General features: G+C 46.6%; 1 protein-coding gene across 2 annotated transcripts in view; it reads left to right on the forward strand.

Moving 5' to 3' along the window:
- Positions 1-7,764: 7,764 nt before the first annotated feature.
- Positions 7,765-20,462, forward strand: part of YWHAE (tyrosine 3-monooxygenase/tryptophan 5-monooxygenase activation protein epsilon) — a 45,074-nt gene continuing 32,376 nt past the window's right edge. The window contains exon 1 of one of the 2 annotated variants that reach the window (XM_055130330.1): positions 7,765-7,942. In XM_055130330.1, the coding sequence (XP_054986305.1) occupies positions 7,879-7,942 (64 nt within the window). In that variant the 5' untranslated portion in view covers positions 7,765-7,878. The remainder of the gene's footprint in view (positions 7,943-20,462) is intronic. The other variant, XM_004604988.2, reaches the window with a different exon arrangement.

The raw sequence follows: 20,462 nt of genomic DNA on the forward strand, positions 1-20,462 counted from the left end.
GTTATCTCCCCAGACCTCAGAAGTTTTTTTAATGCTATTATAGACATAGATTTTTTTTTTTTGCCTTTTGGGTCACACCCAGCGATGCTCAGGGGTTACTCCTGGCTTTGCACTCAGGAATTACTCCTGGCAGTGCTTGGGGGACCATATGGGATGCCGGGGATCGAACCCGGGTCAGCCGTGTGCAAGGCAAACACCCTACCTGCTGTGCTATCGCTCCGGCCCCAAGGATTTTAATATTTTTTTGGGGGGGGTTTTGGGTTATACCCAGAGATGCTTAGGGGGTACTCCTGACTCTGTGCTCAGTAGTTACTCGTGGCAGGGCTTGAGGGACTGTATGAGATTTCAGGGATTGAACTGGGTGGATCTCATGCAAAGCAAGTGTCTTACCTGCTATATAATTGCTCTAGCCCCTCTTTTTTTTTTTTTTTTTTTTTTAAATTTTTATTAAATCACCATGTGGAAAGTTACAAAGTTCTCAGGTTTATATGTCAGTAATACAATATTCAAACACCCATCCCTTCACCAGTGCCCATATTCCACCACCAGAAACCCCAGTATACCCCCCGCCCCCACCCCCTACCCCCTACTGTATAACTAATGAATTTCACTTCATTTTCTCTTTACCCTGATTACATTCCATAATTCAACACAAAACTCACTATAGTTGACATAACTCTCTCTCTCTTTTTTTTTTTCTCTTTTTCCTTTTTTTTTTATTTTTCTTTTTCCCCCTCATCCCCCTGCCTGCGCCTCATAGTATGGTGTACGCCACGCCACGTCGGCCAGCGTGGGGCTTTTGCTTAGTTCACAGTCCAGAAGTGGCTGCTACATTAAAAACCTTCAATATTTTCAATCAAAAACTTACTGTTATTATTTGGAGTTTCCCCCCCAAGTCAGACCTGTTCAAATGGAACCCTTTCACATTGCTGACAATTATAAATGTTAAGTCGCGCGGACGCTTCTGCGTCCGCGCGGTTTTGGATTTCCGCACAAAGTCCAGGGAAAATTCTGCCAGAAATTACATAGCCCAGCTCACAGTCCCAGTGCATTGCTGTAAGAAGTCTCTGAGTTCAAAGTCTTTAGGCGCAGAGGGTCCGATTCGCGCTCAGCAGCTCCGGGTTTATCTGGGCCGAGGGCGTGCCGGTTACGCCCCCTTCCCATGAGTTCCTGGGAGCCCCCAAAGTCAAATCCGAATACCTGTGGGTCTGGAATCAGAAGATGGCGCCTGCCACATGGTGCCGCCAGCCCGCCGCTTTCCATGCAGGAAGACAGGGTGGGGAGGAAAAAAAAATCCACCCCCAGCAGCACCGAGTTGTAGCCCAGTTTGGTGTCCCAGTGCATCGCTCTCGGGTGCCGCGCTGGATGCCCGAATGTGTTACATCTTTGGAGTCAAAGTCTTTAGGCGCAGAGGGTCTCTAGCCCCTCTTAACTTCATATTTATTTTGCTTAGTTGCTACCGTATAAGATTTTCATTGAATTTTTATGTCATTTTGTATCCTCAGGCTTCACTGAATTTATTGGTCCTAACGGTTTTTGTCTTTTGTAGAAAAGGTTTTCTACATAAAAAGTCATGTCTGGGGCTGGAGCAATAGTACAGTGGATATAGCATTTGCCTTGCATACAGCCAACCCAGATTCTATCCCCAGCATCCCATGTGGTCCCCTGAGCACCATCAGGAGAGGAGTAATTCCTGCGTGCAGTGCCAGGAGTATCCTCTGAGCATCGCCAGGTATGAACCCCCTCCCAAGAAAAAAGGTCATGTTGTGACTGAGGTAATTTTACTTCTTCCTTTACAATTCGGATGCCATCCATTTCTTACTCTTGCCTAATTGTGCTGGCTAGTACTATGTTCCAGAGAAGTACTGTGTTTTAGAGAAGTAGCAAAAAAGGGACTCGGGGGCTGGAGCAATAGCACAGCAGGTAGGGCATTTGCCTTTTGCACAGCCGACCCGGGTCCGATTCCCAGCATCCCATATGGTCCCCGAGCACTGCCAGGAGTAATTCCTGAGTGCATGAGCCAGGAGTAACCCCTGTGTATCGCCGGTTATGACCCCCCCCCCAAAAAAAAAGGGACTCAGGCAGGAGAGAGACTACAGGGGTTAAGGGGTGTGCTTTGCATGCAGCCCACTCCAGGCCATGTTGTCCCTGATGCACTTCAGCTGGCCCCCCAAACACTGTCAGGAGAGACCCCTAGGCACAGGTGGGTGTTACCCAAGAACAATACCAGGAAGGCAGGAAGGCAGGAAAGCAGGAAGGAAGGAAGAAGGAGCATCTTGTCTTTTTATTTTTTTGGATTCAGGGTCACACGTGGCACTGGTCAGGGCTGACTCCCAGCTCTCTGCTCAGAGACTACTCTGGCAGTGCTCTGGGGACCATGTGTGGTGCTGGGTATCTAGTGGGTTGACTTCGTGTAGAACAAGCATCTTATTCACTGTACCATCTTTCTGGTCTCAGAATTATTTGTTTAAAATTTTGGGGCCATGGGGCTGGAGCGATAGCACAGCGGGTAGGGCGTTTTCCTTGCACGCGGCCGAACCGGGTTGGATTCCCAGCATCCCATATGGTCCCCTGAGCACCGCCAGGGTTGATTTCTGAGTGCAGAGCCAGGAGTAACCCTTGTGCATTGCCGGGTGTGAACCAAAAAGCAAAAAAAAAAATTGGGGGGCAATATTTAGAGGGTCTGGGGAGCCATTAGCATGCCTTGCAGTGCTGTGTATCAAGTCCTCAGGTCCCACATGCAAAGCACAAAGTCCCACCTTTGAGGCATCTCCCTGGCCTCTTGGTGTTTGATTCTTACGTCAATTTTTTTTTTTTTTGCATTGATTGAAAGTTGGTTATCTCCTTCCCCAGCACCATATTTTTATTATTATTATTATTTTGCTTTTTGGGTCACACCTGGCGATGCACAGGGGTCACTCCTGGCTCTGCACTCAGGAATCACCCCTGGCGGTGCTCAGGGGACCATATGGGATGCTGGGATTCGAACCCGGGTTGGCCACGTGCAAGGCAAACACCCTACCCGCTGTGCTATTCCTCCAGCTCCCCATATTATTTTATGAAGGTTGAGTGTTTAAACAGTCATTGATTTTCTTTTGCTTTGCAGGTAAATCATGTCATCTTGAACACACCCAGTCTTTGAATATCCTTGCATCACTGTATCACTGTATCACTGTCATCCTGTTGTTCATCAGTTCGCTCAAGCAGGTGCCAGTAATGTCTCCATTCATCCTAACCCTGAGATTTTAACAGCCTCTCTTTACTCGTCCTTCCCAATGGCGCCACATTGGAGGCTCTTTCAGGGTCAGGGGAATGAGATCCATCATAATTACTGTTTTTGGCATATTGAATATGCCATGGGGAGCTTGCCAGGCTCTGCTGTGCAGGCAGGATACTCTCGGTCGCTTGCCGGGTTATCCGAGAGTGAAAACTAGACCATAAGAGGTCTTCCGGGAGCTTTGTTTTATAATCTCTGGATCTTGGCCATTGATGGAATTACACAGTGCTGGGGGGAGTTTGTGGGTGTGACTGCATAGCTACTGGAAAATGGGGGATCTGGGTGGAGGAGGCCTAATCCCAATCTGAGCAGGCTTGGCGATCTCAGCCCCGGGTCCCACACACCTGGGTTCCTCTGCCGGTTCCTTCATGTGTGAGGCTCGTCTGAGCTTGTGGAGAATGGCCTTGTGCATGGCTGTGGCTGGGTTCCGGGGGTCTTCAGCTGTGGGGCTCTGCTCAGGGCGGGGAGGGAAACTTAACCTGCCCCCTCCAAGGGGCCCCGTGACGACAGCCAGGTGTGGGGGCAGGAGACTCTGCCTTGCATATTTGGATTAATCCCTTAGTCATGATATATATAGCAAAAAAATCCTTCATATATATATATGTAGGGTTTTTTTGCGGAGGGATTTTTGGGTCATATTCAGTGTATGGTGCTCAGAGTTTACTACTCCTGGCTTGGTGCTCAAAGCACCATTCAATGTCAGGGGTTGGAATCTGAGCTTCTGTAATACAAAGTCAGTTCTGTAGCCCTTTGAGTTATCTCCCTGCCCCTATTGAAAATTTTTATTGGTTGGGGACCACATTCAGCCGTGCTCAGGTGGAACTTTCATCTCTGTACTCAGGGGTCACTGAGTGGAGCTGGGGGGGAGCAAAGTTGTGTCTCCTTTATGCAAAGCATGTGCTTGGCTTGTCGGCTTGGCCTATCTCTCTGGCCTTGTTCCCACTCACCCCGTTTCATTCCTTTCTCTGATGATGTACTTAGAATCACTTCGAATTACCCTCCTGGCTGTGGGGCTCACCCATTATTTTTTGTTTGTTTGTTTTGGTTACCATGCTCTTTTGGGGGCTGGAGCGATAGCACAGCGGGTAGGGTGTTTGCCTTGCATGTGGCAGACCCAGGTTTGATTCCTTTAGCCCTCTTGGAAAGCCCGGCAAGCTACCGAGAGTATCTCACCCGCATGGCAGAGTCTGGCAAGCTACCCGTGGCGTATTTGGTGTGCCAAAAACAGTAACAACAAGTCTCAAAATGGAGACATTACTGGTGCCCGCTCTAGCAAATGATGAGCAATGAGATAACAGTGACAGTGATACAGTGATACCATGTTCTTTTTAGTTGTGATGGGCTTAGGCTAGAGAGGGAGTACAGAGATTAAAGGTGCTTGCCTTGCTCTAACTCTGGCTAGATCTCCTGCACTGAATATATGTGTGTGTGTGTGTGTATATATATATAGTCCCTGGGCACTACAAGCTACAAGGAGTGATTCCTGAGCCCAGAGCCAGGAGTAAGCCCCGAGCATTGCTGGATGTGGCTCCCAAAATAAAACAAAGCAAACCAGCCTACTGGGCTTAATTTGGAATGCAGTATGGACTCAGTCTTTGAGCAGGCTCTTTTGCTTTTTCCTACAGCTAAGTATTCTCGGTGGGGGTGTGGGGTGGGTCAAAGAGAGACCTCAATGGTCTGGAACACATGTCTGGGGCTCCAGCATGCCAAGAATGTGCGCCAGCCTTTTGAACCATCTCCCGGCCCCACGTGTTTGGTCCTTTTCTATCTCCACACACTCTCTAGGCATGTCCACAGCTGCTTCCTCTCAGTTTGGAACGCCATCCGCCCTTTTCAGTTTCATGCAGTTTGAGGCTGGGGATGTGGCTCAATGATAGAGCATATGCGTCTCATGTGTAAGGCCCTGAGTTTGATCACCAGAACCACACCAAAAAAATCAGTTCCATGGTATTTATTTCCAAGTGATGTTTGGGGATCTTAGAAACAAAGTATGTCAAAAAAAAAGAACATAAGTCTGTCTTTACATCCCATCAGCAAATTTTCCTGGTATTCCTCTTTTTGAGTTAATGGTGCTACCACTCATTACTGTAGCTATAGAGAATAGAAAGATGCCAAGTCATATTCTTATTTATTTTCTGCACAAGTTCTCTCCCTCTGATCAGCTACAAATTCTTGTGGCTTCTTTCTATAATGCTATTCGTTTTATTTCCTTTTCTATTTTTATTACTCCCATTTACTTACAACCTTTCGTTTGCATTCTTTTTCCTTTTGTAATGTTTTTTAACCCCTCTCAGTGACACTTGGCCAATTGGCTGGCTGACATTTTTTTTTTGTTTTGTTTTTGGATCACACCTGACAGTGCTCAGGGATCATATCTGGTGGGCTCAGGGGACTATATGGGATGCTGGGGATCAAACTAGAGGTGCCATGTGTAAGGTAAGTGTCCTACCCACTGTACTATCTCTCTGGCCCCCTGGCTGGCATCAGTGGTTCAATGCTAGGATGTGGTGCTGCTCTGGCCCTACAGTTCTGGGGGCCACCTGGAGGTCACAGGGAGGCCGGCAATGTTTAGGAGGCCACGTGGAACTGGGGATCAAAGCACGGTTAGCAGTGTGCAGATATAAGGCCTAAAGGTATACTATCTCCCTGATCCTTTATGTTTTCTTAAGTTTTTTTTTTTTGGGGGGGTCACGCCCAGCGAAGCACAGGAGTTACTCCTGGCTCATGCACTCAGGAATTATTCTTGGTGGTGCTTGAGGGACCATATAGGATGTTGGGAATCGAACCTGGGTCGGCTGTATGCAAGGCAAATGCCCTACCTGCTGTGCTATCGCTCCAGCCCCTTTTTAATTTTTTTTTTGAACTACATGTGCCTGTGCTCGGGGTTATTTCTGTTTCTGCACTCAGTAATCATTCCTGGAGGTGCTGAGGGGAACATATGGGACGCCAGGGATCGAATTTGATTGTCCATGGGCAAGGCAAACACCTTGCCTATTGTACTATCCTTCTCCCTCCCCTTCTTGCTGTATGATTGTGACCGCTTGATAATTTATCCTTTTCTTTAATCACTGCTATGGTTTTTTATTTTTTAAATCATTTTGGGGACACATGCAGCAGTGCTCAAGGTATCTTCCTAGCTCTGTGTTCAGAGTGACCCCTGGCAGAGCTGGGGTACCAGAGTTGGTGTCAGGGATTCAAACCAGGATCATCTGCAAACAAGGTAAGTGCTTTACCTGTTGTACCATCCCTCTAACCTTAAATCCCTTATTAATCTTTTCTAAGGTATAACTGTGGTGTGTCAATCTCCATGAAAAACCCCATGGTAAGTCCAGCAGCCCTATGGTAAGCCCTGTGTGTTGGGTGTAGCTCAAAAGTCAGACCTAACAAAAAAATAGTTGCCTTGTACCTTATGAATATGGTGCAAATTTAGCTTGCCATTTAAGACTTTCATGTGTTGGTTCCAACATACTTTTAATTCCATATCTAGTGCAGACCTGGCACACAACTTATGTTCTAGCTACCTACACTCAGTCTTGAAGCCATACTGAGTACAAGGTTCTTGGATTCCACTGGGAAGCAAAACAGACTAGGTCCTTTCCCTTGGGAAGACATTTTCATTCTGCTCCTTAATCGTTTTTATTTTTCTGGGTCACACACAGTGCTACTCAGGACTTATTCCTGGCTCTGTGCTCAGGAATCACTCCCGGTGGGGCTCCGGGGACCTATGTGGTGTTGGGGGAACGAATCCGGGTTGGCCTCGGGTACGTCGAGTGCCCTGCCCCCTGCACTATCTCTTCGGCTCCTGCTCCTGAATCTTGCCTTGGTTTTGGTCTCCTTTCCTGTGCCTTCCGTTTCACACCAGGTTCCTCTAATAGTGTGGGCACGAGGAGACAAAGACTAATAGGGAGGGCAAGGAAGGTACTGCTCGAGCCAGAAAGAAGGCTCAGAGGCTTGGGGCGCGTGCTCTGCAATGCAGGAGCCTCGGAATGGGTCTCGGCCACAGCCCGGTCCCCTGAGCAGCACCAGGTATGTTCCTCCCAGGACCCCAACAAAGAAATGAGTGCACAGTGCGAAGAGGGTGGTGCCGGCCACTTTCCCTATCGACACCAGGCGGCCCGACTCCACTCCGGGGTTAATGCAGGGGAGCCCACTCCGGGGTCTGCAAAAGGCTTCGGGCTGGGCTGGGGCTGAAACAGCAACAGCGAGGCGAGCTGGCACGGGGCTCTCGGCGAGGCAGGCCTGCCTCGGCGGACTCCATCAGGGGGGGTCTCTCTTCCCTCCCGCAGTCCCGAGGTCCGCGCCGAGCCTGGCCGCAGCTCCCGGGCCGCCGCCTCCCGCCTCCCGCGGGGTCGCAGTGCCGCCCGCAGTCGCAGTTCCCGCCCGGCGGCCGCGGAGGAGGGGCCGCGGGTGGGGCCCGCCCCCCGCGCCCGTTGCCAGGGAGCGGTTGCCATAGAGCTGAGCAGTTGTCCGCGTGCGCAGGCGGAAGTCCCGGATTGAGGCGCCGCCATTTTTGCAGCCCGGACGCGGAGCGAGAGGCTGAGAGAGTCGGAGACGCTATCCGCTGCCATCCGTCGCGCAGACCCTGCCGAGCCGCCGCCGCTATGGATGATCGGGAGGATCTGGTGTACCAGGCGAAGCTGGCCGAGCAGGCTGAGCGATACGACGGTGAGCTGGGGGGGCCGCGGGGGGCTGGATTTCTCGGACCCTCTGCCGCCGCCCACAGAGGCCGGGAGCCGGAGACAAAATGGCGGCCCGGGCTCCGGGCCCGGCCCGGGGACGCGGGTCCGGGCGGGGGGGGACGGGCCTGCGGGCCGCGGCGCGGGGGCGGCCCGGGCGGGCGGGCGCGGGCCCTGGCGCGCCCGCACGGGCGGGCACTCGCGGAGCGGCGGGCCGAGGGAGAAGGGCGGAGGAGTTGGTTGTAAAATGGCGGCTGCAGGGAGGGCGAGTCCCGGGGCGGGGGGTGGGAGGAGACGGCCGGGCCGTCCCCGGCGGGGCTGCGGGGCCCGGCGCGGGGAGGGCGGCCGGGGAGACACGGCCGCGGGGGCGAGCGGCGGCGGGCGGGCGGGCGGCGGGCGCCGGCGCGGGCGCCTCCCGGGGACCCCGGGCGGGTGGGGGCGGCGGCCTCTCCCCGGGGCCCGATGCGGGGCGGCGGCCGCGGAGGCTCACAAAGGAGCGTCCCGGCGCGCGGGGTCGGCGGGCGCGGGCGCGGGCGGGGGCGGGGGCGGGCGGGAATCTGTGCAGGCAGTCCCTGGGCGGAGGCCCGCGACAGGCCGCCGTCGCCTGCACGCCTCGGAACGCGGGCGGGCGGGCGGGCTGCGGGGCTGCGCGCGCGCCCCCCGGGGTGGGCTCCAGGCGCCCCCTCGCCCGCTCCCGGAGGGCGGGCTGGAAGTTGGGGCGGGCCTGCCCTGGCTTCCTGGTGGAGGGAAAACGGGCCCCGGGACGCGCGGGTCCCTGCCCGGCGCCGGCTCCTCGCCCGGGCGTTTGCGAAACTGACGCTTTTCCGGTTCACACGCACCGTTCGGACAAATGGAAGGACCTGTTGAGAAATAAACTTGTCCAGACACCGTTCAGTAGCTGCATTCCGGGATTGGAAGGCCTGTGGGTCCCTCGCTCGGGAGCTCAACCCGCCCCCCGCCCCTCGCAGCCGGGGGGCTTGGGGATTATGAGCAGAGGGTCCCCGCAGCTCCTGTCCCCCCCCTTCTCCCCGTTTACGTGGTTTTATGCACACATTTGAACGGCTCATTGTTGATTGCTGCTTGGCTCCTAACGGTTCTTGGAGACATTTTCCAGATTCTTCAGACGTTTTCCAGAACTTGATGGAAATGCCCATTGTGTCTTGTTAGCCACAGACTGCTGCTCGTTGGAATTGTTCCCTTCTCTCCACCCCACTTTGGACTTAGGTATTCGAATGGCCCTCACACCCGTTATTAAAACAACAACAGAAATCACAGATGTGGTTTCTGTGGTTTTGAAGCTTTTGAGCGTGAGAGATGGAGTCAAGTGCTGGTTGATTCATCTCGGGTTTTTGTTGCTTTTCAAAATGCTGTTCAGGGCCTAGCTTTCTTTGAATGCCAATTTGGTCATGTGCGAATCCTCAGGAACAGTCCCAGTGTGTCATATGTTAGTATTCGGGAATTCGAAAATTAGGGGAAAAGGCCCCAAATTTAGGAAACTGAAAACTTCAGAAGAAGATTCAAACTTAGGAAAGATATGGGACCCTTCCCCCTCCCCTTTTTTTTCTCCCCCAATTGCCGTTTGTGTTGAACAAGGTTCCTGTTGGGAGAGGGAAGGGACAAAGATGAGGGAAGTCCATACAGCTCAAGGTCATATTTGTCTTTATTTCAGTGTTTAAAAATCAAACAATTGTAGCTGAGCTTGTAATGGAAGGTTTCTTCCTTCTAGCCCCATTTGCCCCAAATAGATTGTCTTAATCTACTATTGCCCCTGGGAGGAAACTTGAAATTGTTTAAATACATTATGTTCTGTACTTTCTCAAGACTCCTAGTGAAAAACTGATAACCAAAAGGGAAATTTTCTTACTTTGTACTTTTCTTGTAAATACTGACTTGGAAGTTCCAGTGTAGCTTCCAAATAATTGATAGTATAGTGATACTATGTTGGATTTGAGTGATGAGGATTTTTGACTAAAAACTTGGATCAGAGGCGCAAGGTGATAGCCATATAGTAGGTGTTTCCTTCAGAAGTTTAAGGAGGAAGGAAAATTAGGAACTACAGTGCTGTGAGAAGTGCTGTGACTGTTAAGTCCAAGATAGGTGTGGATTGATTGAAAAGGATTTAGAGGATGACCAAGGATGTCCAAGAATCTGTCTGCCATCTGTGTATGCTCCTTTGTTGCGTGCAGACATTTATAGTAGCAGAAAATGTTCCCTTAGTTTTTCATTACCAGTTTATCAGATGTTGGGGTGGAAAAAAGAGGGGAAGTGTGTTTGATTTGGTTTTGGGTACTTGGATATGAAATTGACTTATGTTCTTGCTTAGCATGAAATGTTGAATGTAAAAACTTCTGTGTAATATTTAATTAGTTTCCATTATCATTAAATAACCAATTTATATGAATCATTTAATGATAACAGAACAAAGAAGAACCAAACTGTTCAGGAAAAGGACAGTTTTGGGGTGCAGATAGGAAATAGTGTGGGGTTAGGTTTGTACTCCTTAAAGATTTAATCTAGCATCCCATAACTTAGGTTAGTAGTTTAAGAAATTGTATTTAAATCATTGAGCCATAATTAGAGGCAGACCCATCCCCTTTAGAATTCATAAACCAGATCTTAGTATATTCCCCACTTCTGTATACTAATATATAATGTAGTTCACATAGAATGAAAAAATGCATTCTTATTTTGAGAATAAAGGGGGCCGAGACTAGGTAGGATTGTGAGATAATTGTTTTATCCTTTCACTTTCTCCTGGTGAAGATTGACACCATGGGAGAGAGATAAGGTAAAGTTTTGATGGCCCGCTTGCTATTCTCTCCCTTTGTGAGTGCATCAGCACCAGGAAGGCATTTGTTCAGAACCACTTGAGAGCTGTTTTTAAAACACCCGTCTCATCCCTAGTTTATTCTGGTAGTCTGTGAAGGGGGGGCTGTGTTTTTAAAGTTAACTCCTTATTACCTTTTTATATTAGCCTATTTATACGGGATGGGAAATAGTAAGTTACTTTTAATAATGAATTAAACAGGATATACAATAAAGACAGGTATGGAATAAAGGTTAGAATTTTGGGGGGGGGTATTTTGAGCTACATCTAGTAGTGTTTGGGGGTCCTGTCCAGTGGTGCTCATCAGGCCACCCCTCAGTCAGTGTATGTGCTCAGGCTGCAGATACAGTACTGAGGTTGGCTGCTTTCTTTCATGCAGCTCACCTGAGTTTGATCCTGGACACCAAAGAGGTCCATCCCCTGAGCCCTGTCAGGAGCCACGCTGTGTGTGGCCCCTAAACAAAAAACCCAAAACACACAAGACAAACTTGTGCTCAGCCCTTTTAGCTATCTTTTTTTTTTTTTTGAGCTATCTTCTTGTCTTTAGAATTAAATATAACATGTAACTAGATATTAAGTACTCAGTTAAATATTGCAACTCTATGTAATATTGTAGAACATTTTGCAGGCCACAAAATTAGATTTTTTTTTTTTTGGTCAACTGGGGATCTAACCCGAGATTTCACATGAAAGTTATGTAACAATGACATGTACATAGTGTTCATTTTATGATTCAGGAGACTGAGGTTTAGCAATTTTTAATTTTTTTTAATTTTATTTTGTTTTTTGGCTTTTAGGGTCACACCTGGTGATGCACAAGGGTTACTTCCAGCTCTGCATTCAGGAATTACTCCTGGCGGTGCTCAGGGGACCATATGGGATGCTGGAAATCACCCTGGTTTGCTGTATACAAGGCAAACCCCCTGTACTATTTGCTCCAACCCCAATTTTTGTTTTTTGAGTCACTTGACTAATAGACTAGTAAGTTTCAAAGCCACATTATGTCTGTTGACCTTTATTTAGATCATAAACTTACGGGCAAAGACCTATGTTACTAAGGTGGTGTCTTTGGAAGAGGGGAGTTCTTCGTATTATTTCTGTAGCATGTTATTTTAAAACAATAGTTTTGATGTTTTTGACTTGTATCAGATGTAAATAGTAAACTACCTTAGGTTTCTTTTCCAAAGAAAATTGCTTTCAAAATGTTTTTCCATTTTTTGGGCCGCACCTGAAGATACTCACGATGTCTGGCTTTGCATTCAGGGATCACTCTTGGGGGCACTCAGGGGACCTTATGTGATGCTGGGGATCTCCAGCATCTTCAAATGCTTTTAAACATTTTCCCCTTGCTTCATTTCAATAAATGCATCTTTAAATTTACTATATATTTATCAAACTTAAGGTGGGAGGAAGGTTGGTGATTTACAGTGTTCCAAATGGTAGCCCAGATAGCTGTCACAGAGGTAGTGAGGAACAACAACAAAAGTAGGTTTTTTATTTTTCTTCTTTTGCTTTTTTGGTCACACCTGGCGATGCACAGGGGTTACTCCTGGCTCATGCACTGAGGAATCACTCCTGGCAGTGCTGAGGGGACCATATGGGATGCTGGGAATCGAACCTGGGTCAGCCATGTGCAGGGCAAATGCCCTACCTGCTGTGCTACGGCTCCAGCCCCAACAAAAGTGGTTTTGCCTGGCAGAGTAGTAGTAAAGAGGTAGGGTGCTTGCCTTGCATGTGGCAGGCCCCTGTTCTTTCCCTGTCACCTAGTAATATGGTCCTTCAAGCCCCGTAAGGAGTGATTCCTGAGCCCAGAGCTGAGCATTGTTGGATGTGACCCACCTCCATCCCCAAAAAACAAAACCCAAAATAAAAAGAATAGTTTTGCTAATCCTAGCTCTGCATTCAGAAATCACTCCTGGTGGTGCTGGGGGGGACCATATGGGTTGCTGGGATTGAACCCAGGTGGCCAAGTACAAGGCAAACGCCCTATCTGCTGTACTATCACTCAGCCCCGGTTTTGCTATTTTTGAAATAATCTGTAGTTTGATAATTACATGTTGATAAATCCAAGTGATGATAGTACAGTGGGTAGGGCGTTTGCCTTGCACGTGACTTGTCCATGTTCAATCCTTGGCATCCCATAGGGTCCCCTGAACAATGCCAGGAGTAACCTCTGAGCATCGCCAAGTGTGACCCAAAAAGAAGAAAATGATCAGAATAGCTTTGTTGTGCTGTGAGTAGATTAAATATTCATGTTCCTGGGAACAATTTTGGATACTTATTTTTATTAAATGCTAGTGAAAATGTCCTTAATCGTAAAAGATAAGTTGGTCATCCAAAGCAACTAAAGGCAAACTGAAAAGATTTTCTCCCTCCCCCTTCTTCCCTCCCCCCCAAAGGTGAACGGATATGTCAAGGATATAGTGTTTGCTCAAAATAGAGCTCCCTGGCATATCTACTTGTCTATTTGACGGATAGTGTCAATTCCCAAGTCTGCTGGCTTTGTTATGTCTACCTTGAGTTAGAGCTGCGTTTAGAAATGTGTTAGACTCAGGTATTGCTGTTAGTCCTAAGCTCAGAAAATAACTTCAAAAAATATCTCACTCGTGGGGCTGGAGAATTAGTACAGTGGTTTAAGGTACTTACCTTGCATGTCCCTGACTCATGTTTAATCCCTAGTATCCCAGATGGTCCCTTGAGCACTGCTAGAAGTGATTCCTGAGTGCAGAGTCAGGAGTTCCATGAGCATCACTGGGTGTGACCCCCTACCCCCCCAAAAAAAAAACCCAAAGATCACCTTTCCATTCTCTTTAGGAAACTGAATCCTATATAATTTAGGACAGGATTTCAACCCTTTTACATTGAAAACCTGTGATTGAAAACCATTATTTAGGAAACATCTGACCATATTTCTTGTTTTATCTTTTTTTTTTTTTTAATTTAAGTTTGAATTTATTGTTCTTCAGCGATCTAATGCGCAAGTTGCATAGATCTGTCAATGGTAGGCTTGTTTTTCCAGTCACATCAGGATTTTATTTAGCTAAAGCAGTGTGGAATGTATGTAACTTTTTTTTTTTTTAACATGAACTGAACTCTGTAAAATTTTTTTGTTTTTGTTTTTGGTCATAATTGATGATGTTCAGGAGTTAATTATAGCTCTGCTCATGAGTTACTCCTGTTGACATTCAGTGGACCATATGAGGTACTGGCTATCCAAACCTGCTTGGCTGCATGCAAGACACTCTACTTGCTGAACTATCTCTCTAGCACTCATTTTGTTTGAAAAAGGAGACTTAAGATTATTTCATACGGATAAAGAGTAGTGTGCACAGGCAAAATTCTTTTGTAGAATGGAGATTAATGTATAGGTTATTATGAATTTTATAAACTTCAAAGACATGCTTTAAATAAAAAGTATAATACTTTAATGTTTAGTACTGTAAAAGGTTGCATTGTGAAGGATTGTTTTTTACTACTACTCAGCTATGATCATTGAGAAATAACTTTTATTTACTTATTTTTAATTGAATCACCATATGGAAAGTTACAAAGTTCTCAGACTTATGTCTCAATTATACAATACTCAAACACCCATCCCTTCACCAGTGCCCATATTCCACCACTAAAAACCCCAATATACCTCCTCCCACCCCCGCCTGTGTAACTGATAAGTTTCACTTCATTTTCTCTTTACTTTGATTATATTCCATAAGAGAAATAACTTTTATTTAAAAATTTTTTTTTTCCTTTTTGGGTCACACCCGGCAATGCACAGGGGTTACCTCCTGGCTTTGCACTCAGGAGTTACTCCTGGCAGTGCTCGGGGGACCATATGTGATGCTGGGAATCGAACCTGGGTCGGCCGAGTGCAAGGCAAGCGCCCTACCCGCTGTGCTATTGCTCTAGCCCCTATTTAAAAATTTTTTTAAAAATGACCTCTTGAGGTATTTTTTAGTAAGTATACTCATGGGCTGAAGCGATAGCACAGCAGGTAGGGCCTTTGCTTTGCACGCTGCTGACCCCGGTTCGGTTCCTCAGTCCCTGTTGGAGAGCCTGGCAAGCTACCCATGGTGTATTCGATATACCAAAAAAAGTAACAAGTCTCACAATGAAGATGTTACTGGTGCCTGCTCCAGCAAATCGGTGAACAATGGGATGATAGTGCTACAGTGCTACAAATGGGTTTATTTCCTAAGTTATATTGGCACAAATAAATAGTTTCAAGATAAAAAAAAAATCACTGTTTCTCCCCAAACTCTGCAGTGTTGAGGGCTTACTTCTGACTTTGTGCTTAGAGATCACTCCTGGCAGTCTGACAGGCTTGAGGAACACATGACATGCTGGGGGATTGAACTGATGTTGACTGCAAAGCAAAGGCCCAGCCTGTAGCACTATCACTTCAGCCCTAAAATCCTCAATCTTAACTGTTAACTAAACATGCGTAGCCACAAAGTGGAAAAGTGACAAATTTATTTCCAAGCAATATAATGAATTTGTGTAGCTGCTAGGTAGTTTATTGGATAATCCAGGTTGAGTTAAACCATCTATTTATGGATTTGGTGCTCATGGTTCCATAGTATAAAAGTTGAGTAGGAGCCAGGGAGATAGTATACAGGGAGTTAGGTGCTTGCATTGCATATGGCTGTGGTGGTCTTGACCCTGGTTCAAATGCCACATACTAGTTCCTAAGCACTGCCGGGGTTACTCCTGAGCACAGCAAGAAAGTATCACCACTTAATGGGGTTCTTTTTGCTTCTCCCCAAAAAATCCCGCCATACAAGTTAAAGCATTGTTAAAATACTTGCATTTTAGCTGTCTCAGATTACTAATAGTGTACTTAGTACATATAACCAATTTTACGAAATGTGATACAAATGGTGTTAATGTAACACCCTTGGGCAGTGCATGTATTGCCTAATTTTCAGTAGTTACCCATATTACATCATGTTTATCATATTTTCTCAAATTTGTTGCTCCTTGTTTTTAATGCACAATTTGGGGGAGTTAACACAATGGTCGCACTCCACCATTTTTTGTATTTTGGGCCTTACCCAGTGATACTTGGAGTACTCCTGGTCCTGCACTCAGGAATTATTCCTGGCAGTGCTCAAGGGACCATATGGGATGGATGCGGGACATCAAACCCTGGTTGACTGCATGTAAGACAAGTACCTTATCCTCTATTCCATCTCACTAATAAGTGAGATAGGAAAAGCATACCCAAGATGCACATTTTTACTAGAAAATATCACTTTTGACAGCTAAGACATTGATTTTGTAAAAAAATTTGGGATTGTATCATGACATACGTATAAAGGTGAGCTATTTTCCTGGTGCTTTTTGTTATAGTTTATCAAAAGGCTTTTATAAATAATTTTCTCTGTAGACTAGTCTTTTTTCATAACTTCAAAGTATGCTATGAACTTGGAGATAGCTCCTAAGACAGGATTCGTGCTTTGCTTATGGAATCCCTGGGTTTTATATACTGATTAATCCACAGCCAATTTGGGGATTACTTCCAGCAGTGCTGGGGGAACATGCAGCAATGGGAATAACTCTGGAACTTCTGCATACAAAGAATGTACTTTAGCCATTTGAACTATTTTTTTAGCCCTGTAGTATTTTTACTAATTTTTTTTTGCAGCTTAAAAATATTTGCTGTGACTTAACAGTATGGAATATGAATCAAATCTAAGTTGAGGGGCCAGAGATAATGTACAGTGGATAAAGAAATTGCCTTGTTTGTGGCTTGCCCTGGTTTGATCTCTATACAGTCTCCTGAGCACTTCCAGGAATGATCTCTTAAGTACACAGCCAGGAATAAGCACTGAGCACATCTGGTGTGCCCCTAAAACCAATCCCCCATGCCTCCAAATGAGATTGAGTGCCAGAAATATCTCAGTAAAACAGTACTTGTTTGCATTTGTGTTGCCTTGGGTTTGAATCTTGGCATTGCCCTCACCCCAACCTGGCCCCTCTGTCCCCAGTCCAGAACAAATTTTTTTGGTGGGGGAAAGGTCGGGGGGTTGTGGACATACCTGGCAATGCCCAGATATCACTCCTGGTAGTGCTTGCTGGAGAACTATATGGGGTGTCAGGGATTGAACCCCGGTTGGCTGCATGCAAAGTATAGTGGTTAGGGCACTTAACTGGCATGCAGATGACCCAGGTTTGATCCCTGACACCCTACTTAGCTGCCAGGAGTGTTCCTTCAGCTGAGTCCACTAGTAAGTCCTGACTACAACTGGGTGTGGCCCAGAAACAAAGAAAATTAAGACGAAAATAGAAACCAAGCCCAATAAATCCTGTTACTCATTTAGGTAGTGGTTTTCAGAGTCTTGATGTAGAGACACCAAAATGATCCTTTTTATTTTTATTTATTTTATTTTATTTTTTGGCTTTTTGGGTCACACCTGGCGATGCACAGGGGTTACTCCTGGCTCTGCACTCAGGAATTACCCCTGGCCGTGCTCAGGGGACCATATGGGATGCTGGGATTTGAACCCGGGTCGGCCGCATGCAAGGCAAACGCCCTACCCGCTGTGCTATCACTCCAGCCCCAGAATGATCGTTTTTAGATTCTTTTTCTTCTCTCTCTTTTTATTCCTTTGTGGTTTTTGGACCACACCCTGCAGTACCTGGAGCTTACTCCTGACTGCTCAGGGATCACCACTCCTGGTGGACTTGGGGGGAAACCATATGAGGTGCTGGGGCTTGAACATGAGTTGGCTGTGTGCAAGGTAGGCTCTTTACCCAGTGTATGCCCTGCTTGCTGTACTATTGCTCCTGCTCATAGATTCTTTTTCTTTGACACTTTGGTCAAGTTAGCATACAATCTGAGGCATGTTAGAGTAATTCTAATTTGGTGAATTGCCACCTCTGGTTCCATGAATGTTTTCATTCAGTGTCTTTATTTATTTTTGGCTCTTAGGCCATACCTGGCAGCACTCTGGGATCTCCTGGCTTTGCACTGAGTCACTCCTGTGGCTGGAGAGATGGTACAGTGTGGGTAGGATGCTTGCCTTACAACTTGCTGACCTGGGTGCAATCTCTGGCTTGTTAAGCACTTCCAGGAGTGAATCCCTGAGCACAGGGCTGTGTCATATATGTTGAATTGAACCACGGTCAGCTACCAGGCAAGTACATTAACTGCCCTGTGCTCTCTTGTCTCGCCCCCAAATATTTTCAGGTGCTATTGAAGGCTGGAGATACGGCTTAAAATGATGATGAAGTCATGAGACCTAGATTTGATCCCTGACACTACAAAAAAAAACCTTTTCAGTAGAGAAAAAGAAATAATTAAGCATATGAAAACCACAATTAAGCAACTCAGAGAGCTGAGGGTTTATGAAAGAAAAGGCTGGGTAACTGGTCTGAACTGGGGCTGGAGGGATAATACAGTGGGTTGGGTGCTTGCTTTGCATGTGACTGATCCAGGTTAGATACCCGGCACCCTATGTGGTCTCCTGAGTCTCACCAAGAATGATCCCTGAACATAGGCGTAAACCCTGAGCACTGCCAAATGTTGCCCCGAAGCCAAAAAAAAAAAAGTTTTGTGGGTTGCTTAATTGGGTGATAGTATACTATAGTACATGTTTAGCATTTACTCTACCTAGGTTGATCCACCTGGTCCCCCAAGCATTTGTTGGGTGCAGGCCTGGATGCCTCCCAGCGATGCACCTTGGGTCATGGACCCTCTCCTGAGCATCCTTTGGGAGGGGCTCCTTTTAGTAATAACAACAGTATGGTTCTCGGCCTCTTTTTTTTTTTTTTCCAGGCATTTATTTGGAGGGCATTGGGAGTGATCTTAGGGGACCTTGACTTTCTCCTCTAGACCAGTTACTCTTAAATATTTTTCCTATTCTGAAGTTAATAATGGTTTATTAAAAAAAATAATGGTTTATTGGTTGTAAGTTATAAATTCGTTTTTGGCTAGTCTGCTGCAGTGAAATACTAATATCTAAGATAAAAGTTTCTGCAATTTCAGTTTCTTTCTTTGGGGAGATTCTGAGAAGCAGATTCAATATAACATTTGGTTTGTGTGCTGTCATGGTTTCCTCAAAGGTTTTTTTCCTATTTTAATATCTTAATATGTAGAGCAAGTTCTATCACTCTGGTTCCCCACTTTGTATCTTTTAATTACAAAAGGTAAAACTGAATTAAAAATTAAACGGTGCAGTTGTATCAAGTAAATATTTATAGCTACTCCATTCTACTAGAAGTGTAACTTGGTTTTTGGGGGCCACTGTAGCACTATTGTTCTGTTGTTCATTGATTTGCTTGAGCAGGCACCAGTAACGTCTTGTTGTTTTTGGCATATTGAATACACCATGAGAGAGGAGTCTTTTTTTCTTTTTTTGGGGGTCACACCTGGCTCATGCACTCAGAAATTTCTCCTGGTGGTGCTTGGGTGACCTTTTTGGGATGCTGGGGATCGAACTCCAGTCGGCCGCATGCAAGGCAAACGCCGTATTGCTCCAGCCCCAGGAGTCTGTTTCTGGGGGAGGTCTTTGGAAATGTCCAGTGTGTTCAGGACATATTCCTGGTTCAGGTGGTGCTCTGGGGACCATATGTGGCTCCAGGGATCGAACCAGGGTTGCTTGTACACAAGGAAACAACCCTAACGGCTTTTTAACTCTATCCCATAACTTTTTGGAACTTTTTGGAAGGGACTTATTACATCATACCAGCTGTGCTCATAGCTTGCTCTGGCCTTCGGGTTTCTGAGTCAGGGTCTGCCCGAGGGCCACATGTGCCAGGGAGCAAACTGGAATCAGCTGTAGAGAGGCAAGTGCCATAGCCCTTATGCTATTCCTCTGGCAAACTGCTGTCTTTTTCTCCCCTTTTTGGTGTTGGTGGTGGTGTATGTGCTTATGTGTGTACAATTCCTTGGTGGAGGTGGGGGTGGGTGCGCGCATGTGTGTGTGCAATTCCCGGTTGTGCTTGGGGCCAGTCTCACATCCTGGTGGTGTCTGTGAATCCACCCTGATGCAAAGCGTGTGTTCTAGCCCTTTCAGATCATTTTTTCCAGCCCAGGTAATAAAAAATATTTTTATTTTTGGGCCACACCCAGTGATGCTCACTCTCCTAGCAGTGTTCATGGAACATATGGGATACTGGTGATCACATCTGGGTCAACCACATGCAAGGCAAACACCCTATTTGTTGTACTACTGCTCCCTATTTTTTTTTCTCAGAACTTTTTATATGCTTCACTGACCAGAATAAAGAGATAAATAATGCACCAGTATGCCATTACAATTTTGGGGGGTGTGGTAGGGAGGGGCTACACCCTCCTGTGATGGTTTACACTTGGCTCTGCATTTAAGGATCACTCCTGGTTGTCTGGGGAACCATATGGGATGCTGGGAATTGAACCTGGGTGGCTGTGTGTAAGGTAAACGCCCTATGTGCTGTATACTGTTGCTTTAGCTGGAATATAAAGAATTTTGTGAAATACGTGGTCTACACATATGCTGGAATTTTTTTTTTTCATTTTGGGTCACAACCAGCGATGCTCAGGGGTTACTCCTGGCTCTGAACTCAGTAATCACCCCTGGTGGTGCTTAGGGGACCGTATGGGATGCTAGGAAATTGAACCTGGGTCAGCCGAGTGCTAGGCAAATGCCCTACCCGCTGTGCTATTGCTGCAGACCCTGAATTTTTGTTTTTGGGCTACACC

The sequence above is a fragment of the Sorex araneus genome, chromosome 3, assembly GCF_027595985.1.
Source record: "Sorex araneus isolate mSorAra2 chromosome 3, mSorAra2.pri, whole genome shotgun sequence".
Classification (NCBI taxonomy): Eukaryota; Metazoa; Chordata; class Mammalia; order Eulipotyphla; family Soricidae; genus Sorex; species Sorex araneus.